Source organism: Labrus bergylta, chromosome 12 (assembly GCF_963930695.1).
Source record: "Labrus bergylta chromosome 12, fLabBer1.1, whole genome shotgun sequence".
Taxonomy (NCBI): Eukaryota; Metazoa; Chordata; class Actinopteri; order Labriformes; family Labridae; genus Labrus; species Labrus bergylta.
In genome coordinates, this window is record NC_089206.1 from 9,508,028 (window position 1) to 9,526,166 (window position 18,139).

At 38.9% G+C, this 18,139-nt stretch overlaps 1 protein-coding gene across 6 annotated transcripts; it reads left to right on the top strand.

The window, feature by feature from the left end:
• The first annotated feature begins 30 nt into the window (after nucleotides 1-30).
• Nucleotides 31-16,697, top strand: nfascb (neurofascin homolog (chicken) b). Of its 6 annotated transcripts, XM_065961046.1 has the most exons (28): nucleotides 31-91; nucleotides 326-578; nucleotides 5,050-5,171; nucleotides 5,254-5,376; nucleotides 5,471-5,661; nucleotides 6,508-6,630; nucleotides 6,764-6,982; nucleotides 7,939-8,050; nucleotides 8,206-8,393; nucleotides 8,486-8,617; nucleotides 8,717-8,860; nucleotides 9,401-9,512; nucleotides 9,617-9,780; nucleotides 9,869-10,016; nucleotides 10,568-10,692; nucleotides 10,775-10,876; nucleotides 10,971-11,168; nucleotides 11,736-11,806; nucleotides 11,908-12,130; nucleotides 12,860-12,975; nucleotides 13,154-13,364; nucleotides 13,465-13,587; nucleotides 13,960-14,133; nucleotides 14,246-14,377; nucleotides 14,458-14,527; nucleotides 15,282-15,293; nucleotides 15,506-15,541; nucleotides 15,644-16,697. In XM_065961046.1, exons 3-28 carry the CDS (start codon nucleotides 5,083-5,085, stop codon nucleotides 15,876-15,878), a joined length of 3,573 nt encoding a protein of 1,190 aa, XP_065817118.1. In that variant the 5' UTR covers nucleotides 31-91; nucleotides 326-578; nucleotides 5,050-5,082; the 3' UTR covers nucleotides 15,879-16,697. The 6 variants fall into 6 exon arrangements, with proteins under 6 accessions (XP_065817118.1, XP_065817117.1, XP_020510838.1 ...); XM_065961045.1 differs by lacking the exon at nucleotides 31-91 and having other exon boundaries at nucleotides 151-578; XM_020655182.2 differs by lacking the exon at nucleotides 31-91 and having other exon boundaries at nucleotides 152-578; nucleotides 5,271-5,376.
• The last annotated feature ends 1,442 nt before the right edge of the window (nucleotides 16,698-18,139 follow it).

Below are 18,139 nucleotides of genomic sequence, written 5' to 3' on the forward strand. Positions count from 1 at the left end.
TCCCCTGTCCACAATAGACTGACTTTGTTCCAGACAGAAAGGCCTTGTGTGAAAGAGCGTGCTTTCGTGCCAGCCAGAGTGAAGATACAAGGTCAGTAACCCACCCCCGTCAAACACTCTGAATATCAACAGAACACACAAGAAACATTCTGAATTATTTGAACTTGTATGCATGCCGTAGGTCATGTTGCAAGATACAAGTTGAATTACCTTTAACCTAATCCATGAGGTAGTTCTAGACATATGCGTTCTGTATTATTCTCCCATCACAATGAAGATGACGTTATATGTGTTTGTGGATTTCACAATGGATTTATTATAACAGACCCTGTGACCAAAACTCAGGGAAGCCATCCTGGTGGGCAACATGGGCAACGGTTATCTTGCCTGACATCTGCTTTAGGAATAAAAAGTGACAACATCACAACTGGATGCTTCTGGAAAAGTGAAGCTGACTGAGAGGGTGATGTTGTCAATCCACTGGGAAAGAAGATGAGAAGAAAGTAAGAGTTTGCTTTCGCTGCAACGAGGGGAAAAGGGGGAGCAAAGAGAAGAGACGACACTTAAACTACACAAAGGTAGGTACAAAGGTTTTTAGCCAATTCTAAATATGTGGTTTTGTTTATAAAGTGCACAGTAATAAAGTGAAGAAAGACACTTAAGAAAAGCACTGTAGAGTGTATCAACCCATGAAGGGGTGCTTTAATCCCTGAAGCTGTAGTTCAAGATGCTTATCAATGGAAGTCAAGGTTTGAATGATGTCATTGTCTGAGTTGAGAAGTGGGACGGATCTAAAACTGCTTCATCAGATTTTTGAGTTGGAACTACACGTTGTTCTGCTATACCTGCCATTTAGATGACTTTACATCACATTTTTTATTAGTCAATATTCCGACAACCGGTGTGTACATTATGAACTGTTTTATCTTACAATCTAACGGTAGGAAAATAACTTAGCTATGCTAGCAGTGTCACAATTGCACTGACAGTTTTTTCCACCTCTTTGGTTTGGACCATTAACTGGATATAAACAAAGACAATGCGTCTCTATCTCTTTCTGTTGTACAAAACTGGAGACAAAATACTAAATAATGGGCTCTGACATATTAGTGCCCGTTATAAATGTCTCTCTTAGTCATGATTGTCTACAATGAGTGAGAAGCATGAGTCCCGCCAGCTGCACTGTTGTCAGAGCCTTGTTTACATCATGTTTACATGGACGGGACGGCCTTGCCTATAAAGCTGTTTAAGTCAAGGACGAGAGAAAAGTAGAATAACATAGCCTACTCACTGCTTATGTGGATGTCACATAAGTGTCTTTAGATTACGGTCATTCCGTGTCAATTTATGAAGATGTGAGTTAACCAAAGTGTGCTAACATTAGCCTGCTAACACAACAACGCAAGCCACACGCAATTGCAGCTCAAGCAAAGGACAATTTTGTCTGCGGCTTGCTCTTAATTGTGCTTTTACGATGCGTTCTGATTGATAACTCCTCCGTGCAAACTTGAGTGGAGAGGGGTTAGAGGGATGCCACAGGAAACAGCAGTTTGTTTTGGTTTAGTGCTGGTCACACATTCTTCCTTTAACCTACCTGATATATTATTTCCCTTAGGTTGGTACGGCACAACAAAATATTGTGCCGATTTGAAGCAGGCACTCTGGTTATAGAAAGTCTAAGGACTCGTATTGACTCTTTCCTCCTCTACTCCACTAATGTGGTAAAGATTGCGGCAGGAGCCCAATTTGTCAAAAAAAAAAAAAAAAATCAGAGAAATTAACACTTGGACATAAATAAGGATGTAGGGAGGATTTTTACTTCTAGTACCTACACTGCAAGCTACCGCACGCTAGCACAATCTAACTGCCAATGTTTGGCGCCTGCCTGCCCAACATAAAGCAGGACAACTCTGCGACCTTGCATTAGCCTTAAGTTGGAACGATTTGTATTTTGAATTTGAGGTACTTGTTGAATTGCCATGGAATTCAGAAGAACATTCATGTTTCTTTCAGTAGACACTCTGTGATTTTAATTCTCGGTTAACATTTCAAATAGCACAATTATTTTGTCAAAACCTCAATTTCTACAAAATTCTAACTGTTCTTTGTGTTTCATGCTAATTGGTAGATGTAAGCGTGATATGTGAACTAAGAACATAACTGATTTTCATTTGTATGTCAGCAATGTTATTCTCAGCATGATTCCAGAGGGAAATTAGCATTCAGGTGCTAGCAAGGCTGTGGATTCAGCTCTTGGAAATGTCTTTTGGTTGCAGTTGAAGTTGAAGGTTTACTGCACAGTTGGGATGACTTAATGTGTCAGAGGCATATTTCTCTCTGGCCTCCTCTTGTGCTTTCCCTGATGCGGTGACGTCAAATTGCATATGATAGGTGCTCGGATACTGAACAGGCAGCCTGTGCAGTGTTGAGCGCTCCCACATGCCATCTGCTCTCACCCAAGCCCTGGTCGACACGTGCCAAAGGAGACCCTGGGAGCATAGAGACCTTGTTGTCGTCACTGAGCTGCCTCTGTCCATCTCTCTGCCTCTTCACTGTGCAATCTGGTGCATGGCACTGATCACTGCTCACTGCCAGGCCTGCTTCAGTTCAATGTATAGGCTGGAAAAAGTCCATTCAGAGAGCCAAGAAGCTCTACATACCACTTTTTGCCTTGTTCACCATGTGAGGCAAGTCAAGTTTTTTTCTGCTTGTGAGCACAGAGGACAGGAACAGGGCCAGAGAAGGCAGGGCATCAGCGCTGTAATAATATAAAGTCCTTATTGTAGCTGCTCTTACACTAAAAATAAAAATGAAGGATGTCAAATCTTTAATAAAAGAGCGGTAGATTTACTCAAACTAAAATGACAACATTTTCTTTACCTTATTGTACCCACACCATCCCCAACACCAGGCTTTTGTTTAGCCAGTCAATGCTGGTTTGTATACTCAGTCCTGTGTGGATGCCTGAAAGCCTACACAGGTCAGGACTCTGTCAACGGTGTTAAGATGGCTTTTGTTTAACACAAATACAGCTCCTCCTGTGTGTTTGGCAATGTTTCAAAAAAACCTTCCTTGACTCTGTAGGATTATTTTAGCTGAATGGAAATGACCTTTTCCAGGCAAGAGGACAGGCGAGTTATTGAGTTATTGTCAAAATGTCTGTCTGAAGAAAAACAGAGGAAACCTTCTGAATATTATTACAGGAGATGTGAGGAACTGGAAAATACAGGATGAGGTTTTTGGAGGGAGTTTAAGATTTTTAAATAACGGCATTTGTCGTGGGAAAATTCTAAATGTTGGATATTTTGGTCTGGGAGTCATCAGACTTGAGATTTGCCACATGTAAAATTCATACGAAAGAAACAAACATTGCTTTCATCCTCTGTTCCCCAGCTCTCTTCAGTCAACAATAAAGCCTTCATTTTGATGTCATCAAACCAGCAGGAATGCAAATTGTTTTGTGCTTTCACTCGGCCAAAGCAATCTGATTTAGCTAAACTGAACCAGGTCAAAGCAATCATTATTCAGGCACGAGGCTTGCAGATTTTTTTTTATGTAAAGTCAGAAAATTCTCAAGTTAAGAGCAATAAACCAAACATTTGTTATCATTTTTTGTACTCTTGGTTGTTTACTGTGCTGATAAACCTTTAATATGTTTAAAGATCTCAAACTTATTATTTCTGATTGAGATTGTTTGTTCAGAGTTATGAGAGGCCGGTCAGAACAGCGCACTGAAGTGGGTGAGGAGTAGGCGGTGTATGACGCTCATTCATTATTCATGAGATGGGTGGGCAGAGTGTAAGTGGCAGCGACAGACAGAAACTCTATTACTGAAGTGAATGAACTCCTCGAGGGTTCTTGACCTGATATTTGAAGGTCTGAGAAATTATTTTGGTAAACTGCACAAACAGGAATAATTTTGCGGGGATTATTGGTGCATTGGGGGAAAGCTGCAGAGATGAGGTGGAGAGCGCCCTGATTGGACTTTAACATGAGAGAGGTAAGTACTGACAACCTTTTGTTCTGTTCATAGAAGCATGACTTCAAGGTTCATTACATATCAGGGGGAAACATTTTCACTCAGTTTGATGACGATAAATTATAGTGTTTGATAATCAGATTCAGAGAGTAATGAATGTGTCTCTGTTTCTAATAACTAAATAAAATGACTCAAGCGCTGTACTTTTGTAAAGTTCTGAGGCATTTGAGATTCTTTTAAATTGATGATATTTATCCTTGAAACCACAAAGTTTTCTTTTTCCTTTTTTTTTTGTGCAAGGTTAATAAAAAAGAGACTTTCATGGACTAGAGCTTATAGATCTAACCTCCTCACCCTCTCTCCCATTTCCACTTTGACCTCTGGAAAGAAAGAAAATGTTTTATGTCCATTAACAAAGTGTTTTAATTTAAGTTTTTCTGTAAATCATGTTTATTTTTTTCTGGCCTTGGTGTTCATGTGCCCTGTGTTATTTGTGTTCTAAGTGAATACATCCTGCTGCAAAAAAAACAACTGCCCACTGGGACAAATAAGGTTACTCATTATAATGATAATAACATTGTAATATTTTGATCTGGATGTTCCCAACCTTTGTTGGGGGAGGGTTACTTCACTTATGCATCTGTGTTCACACAAAGATGGGAAAAAAGAATAGATTGGAGAAAGTTGCTCCAACAGTTCTGAAATTCTACAACTTCATTTAGCCGACACTTTTGTCAAGAACAATATACAACTGCGAGTGAGCACAACACAAGCAGAATTAGAAAGACGGAATCAGTAAGTGCCAACCAACAGCTTTAAGTCTGATTGGACACATGTGCTGACAGGCAGTGCACAGGGTGAATAGAATAGTGTTTTTTTTTTCCAATTATCATCATCAACAACATCAACAGCTGCATCACCAAAATCACCTACATCATGAATACTTTAATCAGCATCAACTCCGTCATTATTCCTCCTAAAACAAACCTTTTACAAACATTTAAAAGTCCTGGGTTTAACTCAATCGAATGCATGTGTTGTTCAGTCTTCTATTACTCTTCATTGAACAGGATAGTTGGTGAAGGAAAGCGTAGCTGGATTCCATGCACTGCAAAGATGGGGACACTGTTCTCACCGGCGCTGCTGCTACTTTTATGGCAGAGTGTTTGGAGCTTGGACATCCCTCTGGAAAGTGAGTGAATCTTCATGTTGTTATTTTTATTTTCTTTCTTGTATTTTTATTTAAGTTTCACATTTTCCAAATTGATGTACAGTATCTCTCTGCCTGCAGTCAGACAGCCTCCGACCATCATAAAGCAGTCCATGAAGGATCACATTGTTGACCCCAAAGACACCATGGTCATAGAATGTGAAGCCAAAGGAAACCCTCATCCCATGTAAGAGCTGATGACACCCGGTGTATTAAATCTGACATTATCTACAAGACACCTCAACCTGATTTCTGTCTGTTCTCTCATGTCCATCATGAAGTTTCTCATGGAGGCGTAATGGGAAGTACTTCAATGTAGCACGCGACCCTCAAGCATCAGTGCGCAGGCGCTCGGGGACGCTGGACATCTACGCCTGGAACAATCCAGAACAGTATGAGGCAGAGTACCAGTGCATTGCCTCCAATGAATATGGGTCTGCATACTCCAACAAGATCAGACTACGACTCTACAGTAAGATCACTGTGATGTGTACAAAATATCAACCACTGATTTACTACTGACATACTGCATATGGACATTTTGTAAATTGCTAATTAACATTGATCATTTATACAAAGAATGAAAAGATGGTTGCAACGGATTTAGCGAGTTGCTTATTTCCATCTGTAGTCCCACATAAAAGTGTTGAAGACAAACAATACGACTCCCCTCAACAGAGGACAATAAAGAAACACACCTGACAACTTCTATAAATTCTATATTTTAGAATTTGTATAACTTGTGAAAGACTGAATTTTCAAAAAAGTGTCGGTTTGACTCTCACCACCATCAAACTCTTCCACTCTATCGATGTTCCTCTACAAGCCGCACTAGTTCCTACAGCAGCGTTAGATCTTTGGAGACGTAAGTGATCCGTCTACATGTTGTTTTTTCAGTTCAGTAGTCTCTTAAAATAGCTGGGTTTTGCAGTTTTAAGGAAACATAAAAAAGGAGTAAGTATTGCACTGGTTAAGGACTATTGTAAGCCACATATTTGTTTTCATGACAGCAGCAGAATGAAGGTTCAGGTGGGCCTATCATTAAGTAGTAACATGGCTCCCAGTGCTACCATGGCGCACTGGGAGTTTTGTCAAACTGTAGCTCTAAGCACAGATTAATACATAATATCAGTCTTTAGATACAAAGGTGATTTATACAAGTTAATAGATTCATTGATAGTTTTTGTCTCAACGTGAGATTTATTAACAATTACAACAACATAGAGTAAAAGCAGACTTGCCCTTAGAGATAATCTACTTATTTAGGACCACCTTCCTTCAGACACTGAAAACCATATGACTTGCTATGTTTGTGTAGGAGCTCCTGTGTGGCCACGAGAGATCCTGGAGCCCGTGGTGGTCAGCGTGGGCCTGCCTTTGGTCCTCTCGTGTGACCCTCCACCTGGCCCGCCTAAACCTGAAACCTACTGGATGTCCAGCTGTTAGTGTCTCTCAACAATTACTTTAAAGATATATATCAATCGTTTTAAGGATAAACTGCTAACAAAACCTTCTAGCTGTATGTTTTTTCTTCTGTAAACTGATTGCTTTTTAAATTGTATGATTAAATACAGGCTCTTACGCGAGACCTTTCAACTGGCCAATTCAGACGGCGTTCCCCACCATGCAGCCTGTGCGGCCGGACCGCAGGGTGTCCATGGGAGTAAATGGAGACTTGTACTTCTCAAACGTCTTGTTCAATGACTCTGATTCTGATTACTGCTGTAATGCTCGCTTCCCATACAAGAATGTCATCCAGCAGAAGATGCCTGTGGTTGTAAAAGTACTTACCAGTAAGTATGATTATACAACTGCTGTTAGGTCTAGTTTTGTATACTTGCCTTATTTTGCTGCGATAATGTTTGAAGACCCCACATACAATTTACTTGTCAATTCTGAAATACATGGAAGGACAAACATAATCAAAGCAGTGTTGGTGTGTGTCACTGTTTTTATAGCCTTTTGTGGGTCACATGAACCAGTATATATGAGTCCCAAAAGGCCAGTCAAAGCAAAAGAAAAGAAAATCCACTCTCTAGCCATTCTAGGCCAGACACAGTTAAATATATATTTCTATGAAATATTTCGCCAAATTAGCTTAAAATAGATTGAAAATGGGAGCACCGATAGCCCAGCGGTTATACCGCACGCCTCATGTACAGAAGCTGTAGTCCTCTTCGCAGAAGGGTTCAAATCTGACCTCGGCTCTTTGCTGCATTCCATCCCTCCACTGTCTCCTCCCAACATTTCCTGTCCCTCTTCAGCTGTCCTATGTAATAAAGGGAAAAAGAATAACTTTTAGTTCCATGTGTTGATACATGTTTACATCATAATGCACAAGATGAAGTAAATATTATGTTGGACACATGCTAAGTTAAGGTCAAGGAGTTTTGACCACTATTATAATATTAATCCTACCATTATTACTTTTAAACTGTAATTGCACTTACATTTCTGTTAGCTGTACTAACCTGACTTTAACTTATTAAATAGATTCACTTACAACAATGACTTCTAAAGTATTGCAATAACTTTCTGTCTTCTGACTGTATTTAACCATTTTATTTTATTTTAGACCACACTCTAAAAAGAATCATCATGTCCTGCAACTAAACTTACTAATTGTGGTGAGTGTGTGTGTGCTCTGCTGCAGCTTTCCTCTCCTGTGTTATAGTTTGCTTGCACTGTTTGGAATTAGTGGATTATTGAAAAGTGGGTGACTGCTGTCTTCTGCTGTGTTACCAAACAGCTCGTACAGTGGCTGAGGCTGCCCCCACCTGGCTGTCTCCCACAGGTTCGTCCAGCTCCATCCTGGTCCTGCAAGGGGAGGAGCTACTACTGGAGTGTATCGCTGCAGGAGTGTGAGTATGAAACCAAAATAATAATATGCACTGTTACTACTTTTTAACAATAATTCAAAAAGATATAAAAATGATGTGACAAATGTTTTTTCTGTTCGGTAAAGTTTCTGTGATTTCATGAGAGTAATCCTGTTGACCCTTTTATCACCATCAAGGCCGACTCCTCGTATTACGTGGACCAAAGATGGTGAGGACCTGGTAGTGACACCGAGAATGAAAGTGAAAAACTTTAACAAGATGATTCAGATCCCAAAGGCAGACTTTGATGATATTGGAGAATACGTCTGCACTGCCACCAATAAGATTGGATACATTGAACACACGATAATGGTCAAGGTCAAAGGTAAGGCATGTTCAGAACCATGTTCTCTCTTTTTTTTTTTTTTTTTTTTTCTTTAATAATTTGAAAACAAGAAACATACTTTTATTTCTCAGCTGCTCCATTCTGGTTGGAGAAGCCCACAGATTTAGTTTTGGCTCCTGAGGAAAATGGACACTTGGTATGTCGTTCTGATGGGATTCCTCGTCCCACAATCAGCTGGTTCATTAACGGGGAACCAATTGAAAGTAAGTTCATGGAGCTCAGGCCCCCTAGCAGTCTAAGTTCATGTAGATAATATCATCTATGTATCACTGTATTTTTTACTTTTTTGATTTGTTTCACAGCTTCTACACCACAGCCTAATAGACAGGTGTCAGGAGACACGCTGATTCTGCGTGGTGTGACGGCTGCAAACAATGCCGTCTATCAGTGCAATGCTTCCAATCAGTATGGCTACCTGTTGGCCAATGCTTTCGTCAACGTGCTACGTACGTTACCACTCTGTAATCCATGATTTCTACAGTGTAAAAGCTTGTGTTTCACAGTCATACGTAGTGAAAGACTTTTAGAGCTTTACCAAGGAATCTGCAAATAAAAATCCCTAAAACTATCTATTCTCAGGAATATTTTAAAGCTCAAACTGCTTATTTTGAACAGTCAAACACATTGTTCATTGAGAATTTTTGCTGTCAAAAAAGGGTTAATAAAAAAGGCTGTTCCAGCAGTGTGCTGTTAATCACTTTGTTTGACACCAAACCCCCAGCAATTGTTTCAGGCATCAATAGAAAAGTCAATCTTTGTGCTGATGTTCTCGTTTGCTTTTGTAGCTCATAAAGAGGCATTGACATTGATACCAGCCTGTTTCATAACCAGATAAAAACTCCTCACAGGCGCTTTAAGCATTTTTATGTTTTAGTCTATGCAGTCCTTGGTCTACAAGATTAACGGAAAAAGGTTACAAAAACAATACAGTAAAGGCTTCATATTTTATAATGAAATAAATGATTGGTTTTAAATGTGTTTTGTAGATGCAACGCCTCGTATTATTGGGCCAAGGAATGAACTCATCAAGGTTATAGAGGGCAGTCATACCTTCTTAGACTGCCGCTACTTTGGTTCACCAGTACCTGACTTGCGATGGTGAGTTTGTGCTGTTTTAATACTTGCATGTAAAAGAGAGAGTTAAGCCATTAGCTCAAAGTGTTTGTGACCTAAGTGTTTTTTGTGTGCTTTTGCTCACCAAGGTCCAAATATGGACAAGGGAATCTTGAAGGAAATCGTTTCAACACCCACAGTAACGGGACTCTGGAGATCAGACACATACGGATAGAGGACCAGGGAACGTACCTGTGCATAGTCAGCAACCTGGCAGGAAGAGATGAGAGTCAGATCCGAGTAGAGGTCAAAGGTGTGGGGGATACCGTTTATTACCAAAAATCTTGCCCTTAAACTTCTTGATTGTTGGGTCCATCATGTTTTTCTTCAATTCTTCTCAGAGCCTACTTTAATTGTAACCAGACCACAGAGTATGAAAGTCATCAGAGGAACTGATGTGCGCTTCGAGTGTGGTGTAAAAGCAGATCTCACGACTCCTGTCACCACCTCATGGATGAAAGACAAAAGGATGGTAACATATGGCTGGAGGTATGACTTTTAAGATTCATGCAATGGTTCTAAACAATTTAAATTAAATTAATGCTCCAGTAAGAACCACAGACTGGATATAAGAAGTGGATGTAGCCTTGGTGACATTACACATTGGTTTGTGAACATTTCTTTTGGTTTGTCACATATTGGCCTTCCAAGTCTTTGGAGCAAGGAGTAAAAATGGGGTAAATACATATTGCTATATCTATTACCCGGATTTATGACCTTGTCAATCACAGGTTGCAACTCCTTAAAGCGCACCCTGCTTTCATTCAAATTTAATCAAAATGGGACCAAGATTTACATATAAGTATTGAAAAAAACTGGAAACTAGTCATTGAGATGATATATTTATACGGTATAATAAATAATATGGAATAAGTAGGCTCATTTTCATATCTGGTTTCGTAAATCTAAACAGATGCCTCTTGCTGGCCATTAGCAGTCATGCAGATTTATTTTTTTTGACACAGACCCCTTCTTTTATATATTTTGAACCAATGAGCGTTCTGATTTTGAGTTTTTGCCTCCATCTAATCAATCTTCAGGATCTCTCTGGATGAATCAAATTTGGTCATCACAAATGTGAACAGAGGCGATGAGGGAAATTACACCTGTATCATCAAGAGTGAACTGGACCAGAAGTCTGCCTCAGCACGCCTAATGGTGATGGGTATGACATGCTTAAAAAGAGCGACATTTCATCAATCATACAGCACGTTAGCTTTTTAATTGTTCATTTCGTTTGTGTTCAGACCGTCCAGAACCTCCCACTAACTTGGAGTTATCAGATCCATATGAACGTAGTGTAAGACTCAGTTGGATTCCTGGAGCCAGCAACCACAACCCTGTTACAGGTCAGAGCCATTCAACTACAGAAACTTACAAAGATTAAAACATTTTGTGAGTTATATTATTTCAGACATTTCTCCATGTACCACCCTGTTACAGAGTACTTAGTACAATATGACGATGATGATTGGCTACCTGGGAAGTGGAGGAACCTCTCAACGTACCCGGGGAACCTTAACTCGGTCATCCTGCATCTTACCCCTTTCACCTACTACGAGTTCAGGGTCATCGCTATCAATGAAATCGGGATGAGTCGCCCCAGTCGTCCATCTAAGCGCTTTCAGAGCAGCGGTGCACGTGGGTTTGGTTCTTAAATACATTTATTTTTGTCAGACACAGGTTTAAGCTAGCAAAAAGCTAAGTTTTGGCACAATCTAGAGGAACTGTTTGAAATGTTTGACTATTTTGATTAAAAGTTGAGAGTTGAATGAGAAAATCATTTTCACTCCCATGTCTGTACGCTTATAGTTATGCTCGTAAGAAGACAGTTTGCTTAGCTTAGCTTAGCAAAGCATAGTGACAAAAGGAATGGAGCAGCAGATAGTTTAGCGGATTATTTTTCCTAAACAGGGTTCGATTTACAATTGAGAGTTGTATTTGAAAGTCAATTCCACTCTCACATCGTAATGTTAAAGAAGCTTTGGAGGAGATGGTTAATATAGCCTCGCAAAAATCCTAAAAGTACGCTAGTGGGGGAAATGTAGCTTTGCTCCAGTTTTTATGTTAGGAACGCTTATATCTTCTGGCTATAGCTATAAGATATAACTGATGCAAAAAAATACAGTGAATTAGCATATTTCCTGAAATGCTTGTCTAGTCCTTTAAAACCAATGATCTGAAAACTGATATTTATTTCCCCCACAGCCCCAGATGTTATTCCAAAGAACCTAAAGGGTGTTGGCACATGGAGGAACAATATGGAGATCAGCTGGGAGGTAATAAAGACTAAAACTGTAAAACTGTCTTATCTGTCTTTACTTTTCATTTAATCAATGTTTACCATTGTGATGTCACTCAATGCTGGTCCCTTGTTCAGCCTCTGACGTACAGAGAGTGGAATGGACCCCACCTTAAGTATCTGGTGTGGTGGAAAAGGAGAGATTCTCGAGAGGAGTGGAAGAATGCAACCACCAAATGGCTGAAATATTACATCTACGATGCAGATACCTTCACTCCTTATGATATAAAAGTACAGGCTGTCAATGACTTTGGGCTGGGTCCCGAGTCTCCTGTTGTGACTGGTTACTCAGGAGAAGACCGTGAGTACCTCAGTCTGCTGCATCATTAAAAAGGAAGTAAAACCAATAAAATGTCAAATAAAATGTTATTTAGTCGTCTACACACTCAAAACTTCCACTTGTTTGTCCAAACATCTTACAAATAACAATTTTTATGATGGCTGAAATATGTGCAATGGAAAGTACTTGAAACCAAATATTTTTCTCAAAGCATCTTAACCTAAATATTAACTGATATATGGGAGCAAATAAAAATGCGTATCAAGGTGTATTTCTTTTGTAATTCTATTTCTTGTTTTAATTTGCACTTAACTTTGTTTTGAGCAGTTTAAATGTAAAGAAGGACATTCCAGTTCTTGATTAATTCTTTAATTAAAAAAAGACATATCATTTCCTAATATTTTGTTTTGTTTAATTACATTAAGATAAATGCAGTAAAAGCCACACAATTTAATAAAAAAAAGGAAAAAACAAGTTTTCTTTATCGTCAGCTCTTTTATTTACAGTATAGTCTCTCATAGTAGAGAGAGTTTTTTTTCCAAGTTATTATATTTTCCAAAAGACTATAGGTTTCTTATTTTTGTGTGTATTTTCTGCATACATCTATCTTCACATGCAAAATTTTGTATGTTTGTGCTCTTACTTGTATTTTCATACACTTTTTCTCCTTATGTTATGACATGCATAGCAGTATTGTTATTGCTAGACAAACTGTCACTGATAGTGCTGATTGTTTCCTGTCTTCCTCAGGTCCTGTAACTGCACCCTTGAACCTGAGAGTGTCTGACATCGAGAGCACCCAGGTGACCGTGCACTGGGACCCAGTGAAACGGAACTCTATGATGGGAGAACTGAAGGAATACAAGGTGAGTTTATTGTGACACAAATATTGGTAATGGAAATTAATTTTGTGTTGATAAATAACAAGAAATGGGGATATACTGTGCTGCTTTGGAAAAGTAATCTCTTTTAAGTTATCATAAAAATATCAATCTATTGTTCCCAGACTGTTGAAATACTGTGTGTGTTGTTGTCATCTCTCAGGTGTACTACTGGAGGGACAGCAGCCAGCTGAGGTGGCTAAGGGTCAACAGAGCTATGAAGTCCAAATCATTTCCAGAGAATGGCCCAGAGCCTTCTGGCGTCCTCACAGGAATCATACCCTACAGCAACTACAAGATGTATATAGTGGTAACGAACAATCGATACGAAGGTCCGCCCAGTAATTACATACACTTCTCAACACCTGAAGGAGGTAATTAAGTCACATAATGACCATCCAATAACAAGGGATCATGCCCTCTATCGGATCACAAATTAATATTTGTTGTCTCCTGCTGCATTTCTGTCCGTAGTACCATCTGCTCCAAAATCCTTCCGGATCCAGCAGCGGCATTTAGACAGCATTTATGTTGACTGGGAGCTGCCAGCTGAACCCAATGGTGTTGTGACTGGATATTCCCTCAAGTACCAGACCGGTACGCCATCCCTACATCTGAAACACTCCAATCCCCCATGAGATTTTTCTGTCATCACACACTTCATTTTCAAAGCATAACGTATGTGTTCTTCAGTCCAAGGAGAAACTGAAGAAGAAATGATTTATTTTACCAAAGATATAAAAAGGTTTTCACATGAGACTTGGGTCCACATCCCTGCAGTATATAATGGCAGACTTTAATATGCACTCAAAGACTTAAGTAGCACTGAAGCGTGTACTTGAAGGTGTAATGAACACTTATGTAGGCTCTTTCTGAACAAGTAAGGTACTTAATAGCTCAACTGTGTGCACTCTACCAGCATTAAGAGTGCTCCTCCTTAACGCTCTGTAATTTCTACTTTCTCCACAGTAAATGCCACCAGGGGAGAAGAGCTGCGGGTGGAGGACTTTCCTCCAAATGTTACAAGTTTCTCAATGCGGCGATACGACCGCTACACTCGATACAGATTCTCTGTGGCTGCTCGGACTCGGCTCGGGATAGGAGAGTGGCATACTGAGGAGTCACCTCACTATACCACTGAAAGTAATGTTCTCCTTTTCCATTAATGAACACACTTAGTTTATCATTAATCAAAGCATTGACTTAGATTCGGTGTGGACTAAAAGGTGCGCGCATGTTCTTGTGTGTATCTCAGCGTATGCTACGGACCAGGTGGACATCACCACTCAGGGCTGGTTCATCGGGATTATGTGTGCTGTGGCTCTCATTGTGCTCATCCTACTCATAGTGTGCTTCATTAAGAGGAGCAGAGGGGGGAAATACCCAGGTACATTTCTGTTTACTCATAGTCAATGATGTCCAAAAGCACCACATTGTATATTTTATATTTGCTTGTTTCAATTTCAGTTCGAGACAAGAAAGACATTTCACTGGAGCCGATGGATGACAAAGATCAGGAGGGATCATTTGACTATCGGTAAGAATGACAGCAGACTGAGTTTAAAAAAAAAGGAATAGAGTACATTTCACAAAAGTTTTTAAGTCTGCTCTGCCATATTGCTTCACTGTTTATTTTCATATGTCATTAAGTGTGTTACATAACACAGAAGTATTTATTCACTGAACAGCACTATCATCATTATGTATTTACACATGTTTGCCCTGTAGCTGTGCATCACAAATCTGCTTTCCTAATCAGGGTCTCCCTGAAAACAAAAACTGTGTTTACATTCTGTTTTACTCAGAAGAAAAAAAAACCCCACACTGATTCTATCCGTGATGTCAGACAAACTTGATGAGTTGAATTCCTTTTGAGATTTTTTAATCATCAAACCCACATTGTCTGGATCATTAACTCTCAACCTGGAGAGGCTTTGTCTACTCTTTGGTTGCCAAAATAAGACCTTCTAGATCATTTTTACAAATGTTGTTCGGTTAGAACAAGTATGTGTTGGCCTATTCATATCTGTTTGGATTTTATCAATTAAAATAAATACAATTGATTCTAACATGTGCTCAAGAGGGTGTCTTTGGTGTTGATTACATTTTAGTATGATGCACAGATACAGATCAAACCAATTTAAAGTTTTTATGGCCTTATTTATGATAACGCTTTGACCTTACTTATATTATTTTTCTGTTTTTTTTCTCCCAATTTACCTTCTCTATCTAAACCTTATTCCCCCCCCCCCAAACCTCAATCCGGTTCTTTTTCCACTGAATCACTCAAGGTCTCTTGAAAGGTATGAAATGACTAAATACCAACACATTGACACTATTGATATTAAAGTGTTTAAATCCTGCAGGGTATAAACATCCCCTTGTTCATACAATATTTAACTGACAGGAGTTTGGAGCTAAAAATAGCAAATTCACACAAAAATAAACTGTACTAAAGATTATTGATTAAATGTAATTTAAAGCTGATTTCTAACAAGTTCTCTTCATTTTTCAGGATAGCCCGTGTCTCCACTCTGCCCTACCCTCGACGGTATGTCCATGTCCTATGTACTGCAACGTCAGGCTGATTTTTATCAGTATTTTCTGTTTCCTCTTGCTGAAATAAAGCCTATCTTAAATCATACTTTTGTAGAGAGGAGGAAAGAGGACTTCAAAGAGGCCAGACGTCTATCGAGTCAATTATGAAGCGCTCAGACAGTGACGACAGTCTGGTGGACTACGGTGAAGGAGGAGAGATACAGTTTAATGAAGACGGCTCGTTCATCGGCCAGTACACAGGAACCAGGAGAGACGTCAGGGAGGTGGACTTTGGTGTTGGAAGTGTGGAGCTCCACTCTCCAATGAATGCCATCTACTCCCTGGCATGAAACTGCAATCCTGATTTCAATTCAACTTCTTTTCATGTGACTTTTCCAGGCTTGTGGCCTCCAACTCCAATTTTAAAAATGTGTGGTTTATTCTGTAGACGGGGGGAGCAGCAGCAGCAACCGCCGGAGGTGATGTTACCTTCTGTGGGCTGGCAGGCAAAGAAACTTTCATTCATTTAAAGTAGAACATGATGGAGTTCTTGGGACAATTATAAAGCGGATATGCTTATTTGTCTGATGAAAAGCTAGCTTTTGTGTTTGGAATTTCATATCCTGTAAATAAAAATGCGGTGCATGATCAGCTATCAAGGAATAGACGCTGCACGTTAAGGGAGACAGAGATCAGTTTATCATGTTGATAAAGGCATTTGCAAGGACCAACTGAACTTCTTTTATTCAATATTCTTATTTAATGTCATTCTAATAATGAAGTTTGTGTTATTTTTGTATTCCTGCTGATTACATAACTATGGGAGGGAGGGTAAATGATGGAGGTGGTGTTAGGGACAACAACTATAAAAGTGTAAGTGTTGGAGTTAAAGGATTAAAAGATCATAAAATATCTCAAAAGATAAACTATCATCTGCACAGCCAGTTCACAGGGTCAAACCATTTTGAGGAATCAGCTTGCATGCATAAACAGTTGTAAATAAGAAAATATTCATGTTTCTTTCTGACCTTGCCTTAACTGTTATCCCCTTTACTTACAATAGAGACAAAATTAATGATGATGTAACAGCTTTAGTTTATTTTACCCCTAGATCATCTGTGTATTACAATGCAGATATGTCCTAAATGTAAATAAAGTGGAAATATTTATTTCAAGGGTATTCGTTAATGTCTGTTTTCTTTTTTTTTTTCTAATATTCAGAGCAAAAGAAAAAAGCTTTAAGTAAACACTTGTCTAGTCTATACAATCTAATAGTAATCTAGCAACATGTTTAAATGTTTTGAATGATTACATATTTTTGATTTTATTTTAATAATTTTAATTTTGCAATTGCAATTTGCATCTGCAGTCCTTTGGTAGATGTCAGTGATTTATGTAATCATTTATGTTTCTTTACCAAGAAAACCACGACTGGAACTGGAAAAGCCAACTAGTAAGCATTTTTCTGCAAACTTGCTATTTCGTGTGTGTGTCCATGTAACAAGTCAAAATTGGATTTGTTTGTTTTTGAGATAAACATGCCTCAAGTTTGCTATGATGTGGAGACAACATTATTTAGACTAATAGTATTAAGAACAACTGCAGAGTTATATATCCCATGGTGGAACAAACTGTTGTACAATGTTTGCACTTAGTCATATATTTAGTTTTAACCTCAAAGCTGGAAGAACACTTTACCATTTTGAATGATCTTCCCTTTATCTCAGAGTTGGTTGACAAGGACTGCCTGTACAGTATGTTAACAAGCTAACACCATGAAATTGCAGTTCAAATTTAAAGGTAAGGCACCTCTACAGGTCCTCAATAAGCTAGTTTAATTTGTACACAAAGTAAAGACTTGAACTGAAAACTTTTCATTTACAGGAGGTTATTTACAAGACTAGGCCAGTAACTTCCTCTATCCGCTAGCTGTAGCTGGTTAGTAACAATTTAGATGTGGTGTGTATCGACGTTCTCATTTCCTCACAACTAGTCATGTTACTGTCATTGTTTTAAAGCACTTGGCATAGAAAATGCAATGAATATTCTGACACCTTTAATTTGAGTAAATCCAATCCAGCGTGTTTAGTGTGAGAAACACACCCTGACTTTGTCCGAGCACCCTGCAGCAGTCCTTAACTTCACATTTCAATCCACTTTACGGTTTATAAAAAAAGAAAACAGAGGTCTGCTGACATGAACCTGACATGATCTGCTCATGCTCATGCAGGACTGTGGTCTTTGAACATAAAGCAAAACCTAAACTATACTCTCTGAACTCTGGCCTATCGCTGGGATAAGATAACTCATGGTAACGTCATCAAGCTTATAGTGCACCTTAATGGTAAAGGACATCTTATCTAATAACCTATCCTTGTTATTGGGCCTACGATACGATACTGTACTGTTTGGACTCAAAACTACATTTTTATTATCTTTGTGCACCTGTGATTGCAGGAAAAAGAGATAAAGATATACATTAACATACTGTACAAGCCAATTCCTTTTTGAATTCCTCAAAGATTTAAAATCTGCAGGACATCAAAACATGCCAAGAAAGTATTATGTCTAAACATTTGTAAATTATTTTGTTGAAAGGATCAACTGAGAT

Bases quoted from the DNA above. Each gene is read 5' to 3' on its own strand.
- nfascb (XM_065961046.1), top strand. From the start codon at position 5,083: ATGCACTGCAAAGATGGGGACACTGTTCTCACCGGCGCTGCTGCTACT. The intron at 11,807-11,907 runs GTAATAAAGACT...TCCCTTGTTCAG, and splicing joins ATATGGAGATCAGCTGGGAG to CCTCTGACGTACAGAGAGTG. The intron at 14,134-14,245 runs GTAATGTTCTCC...TGTGTATCTCAG, and splicing joins ACCTCACTATACCACTGAAA to CGTATGCTACGGACCAGGTG.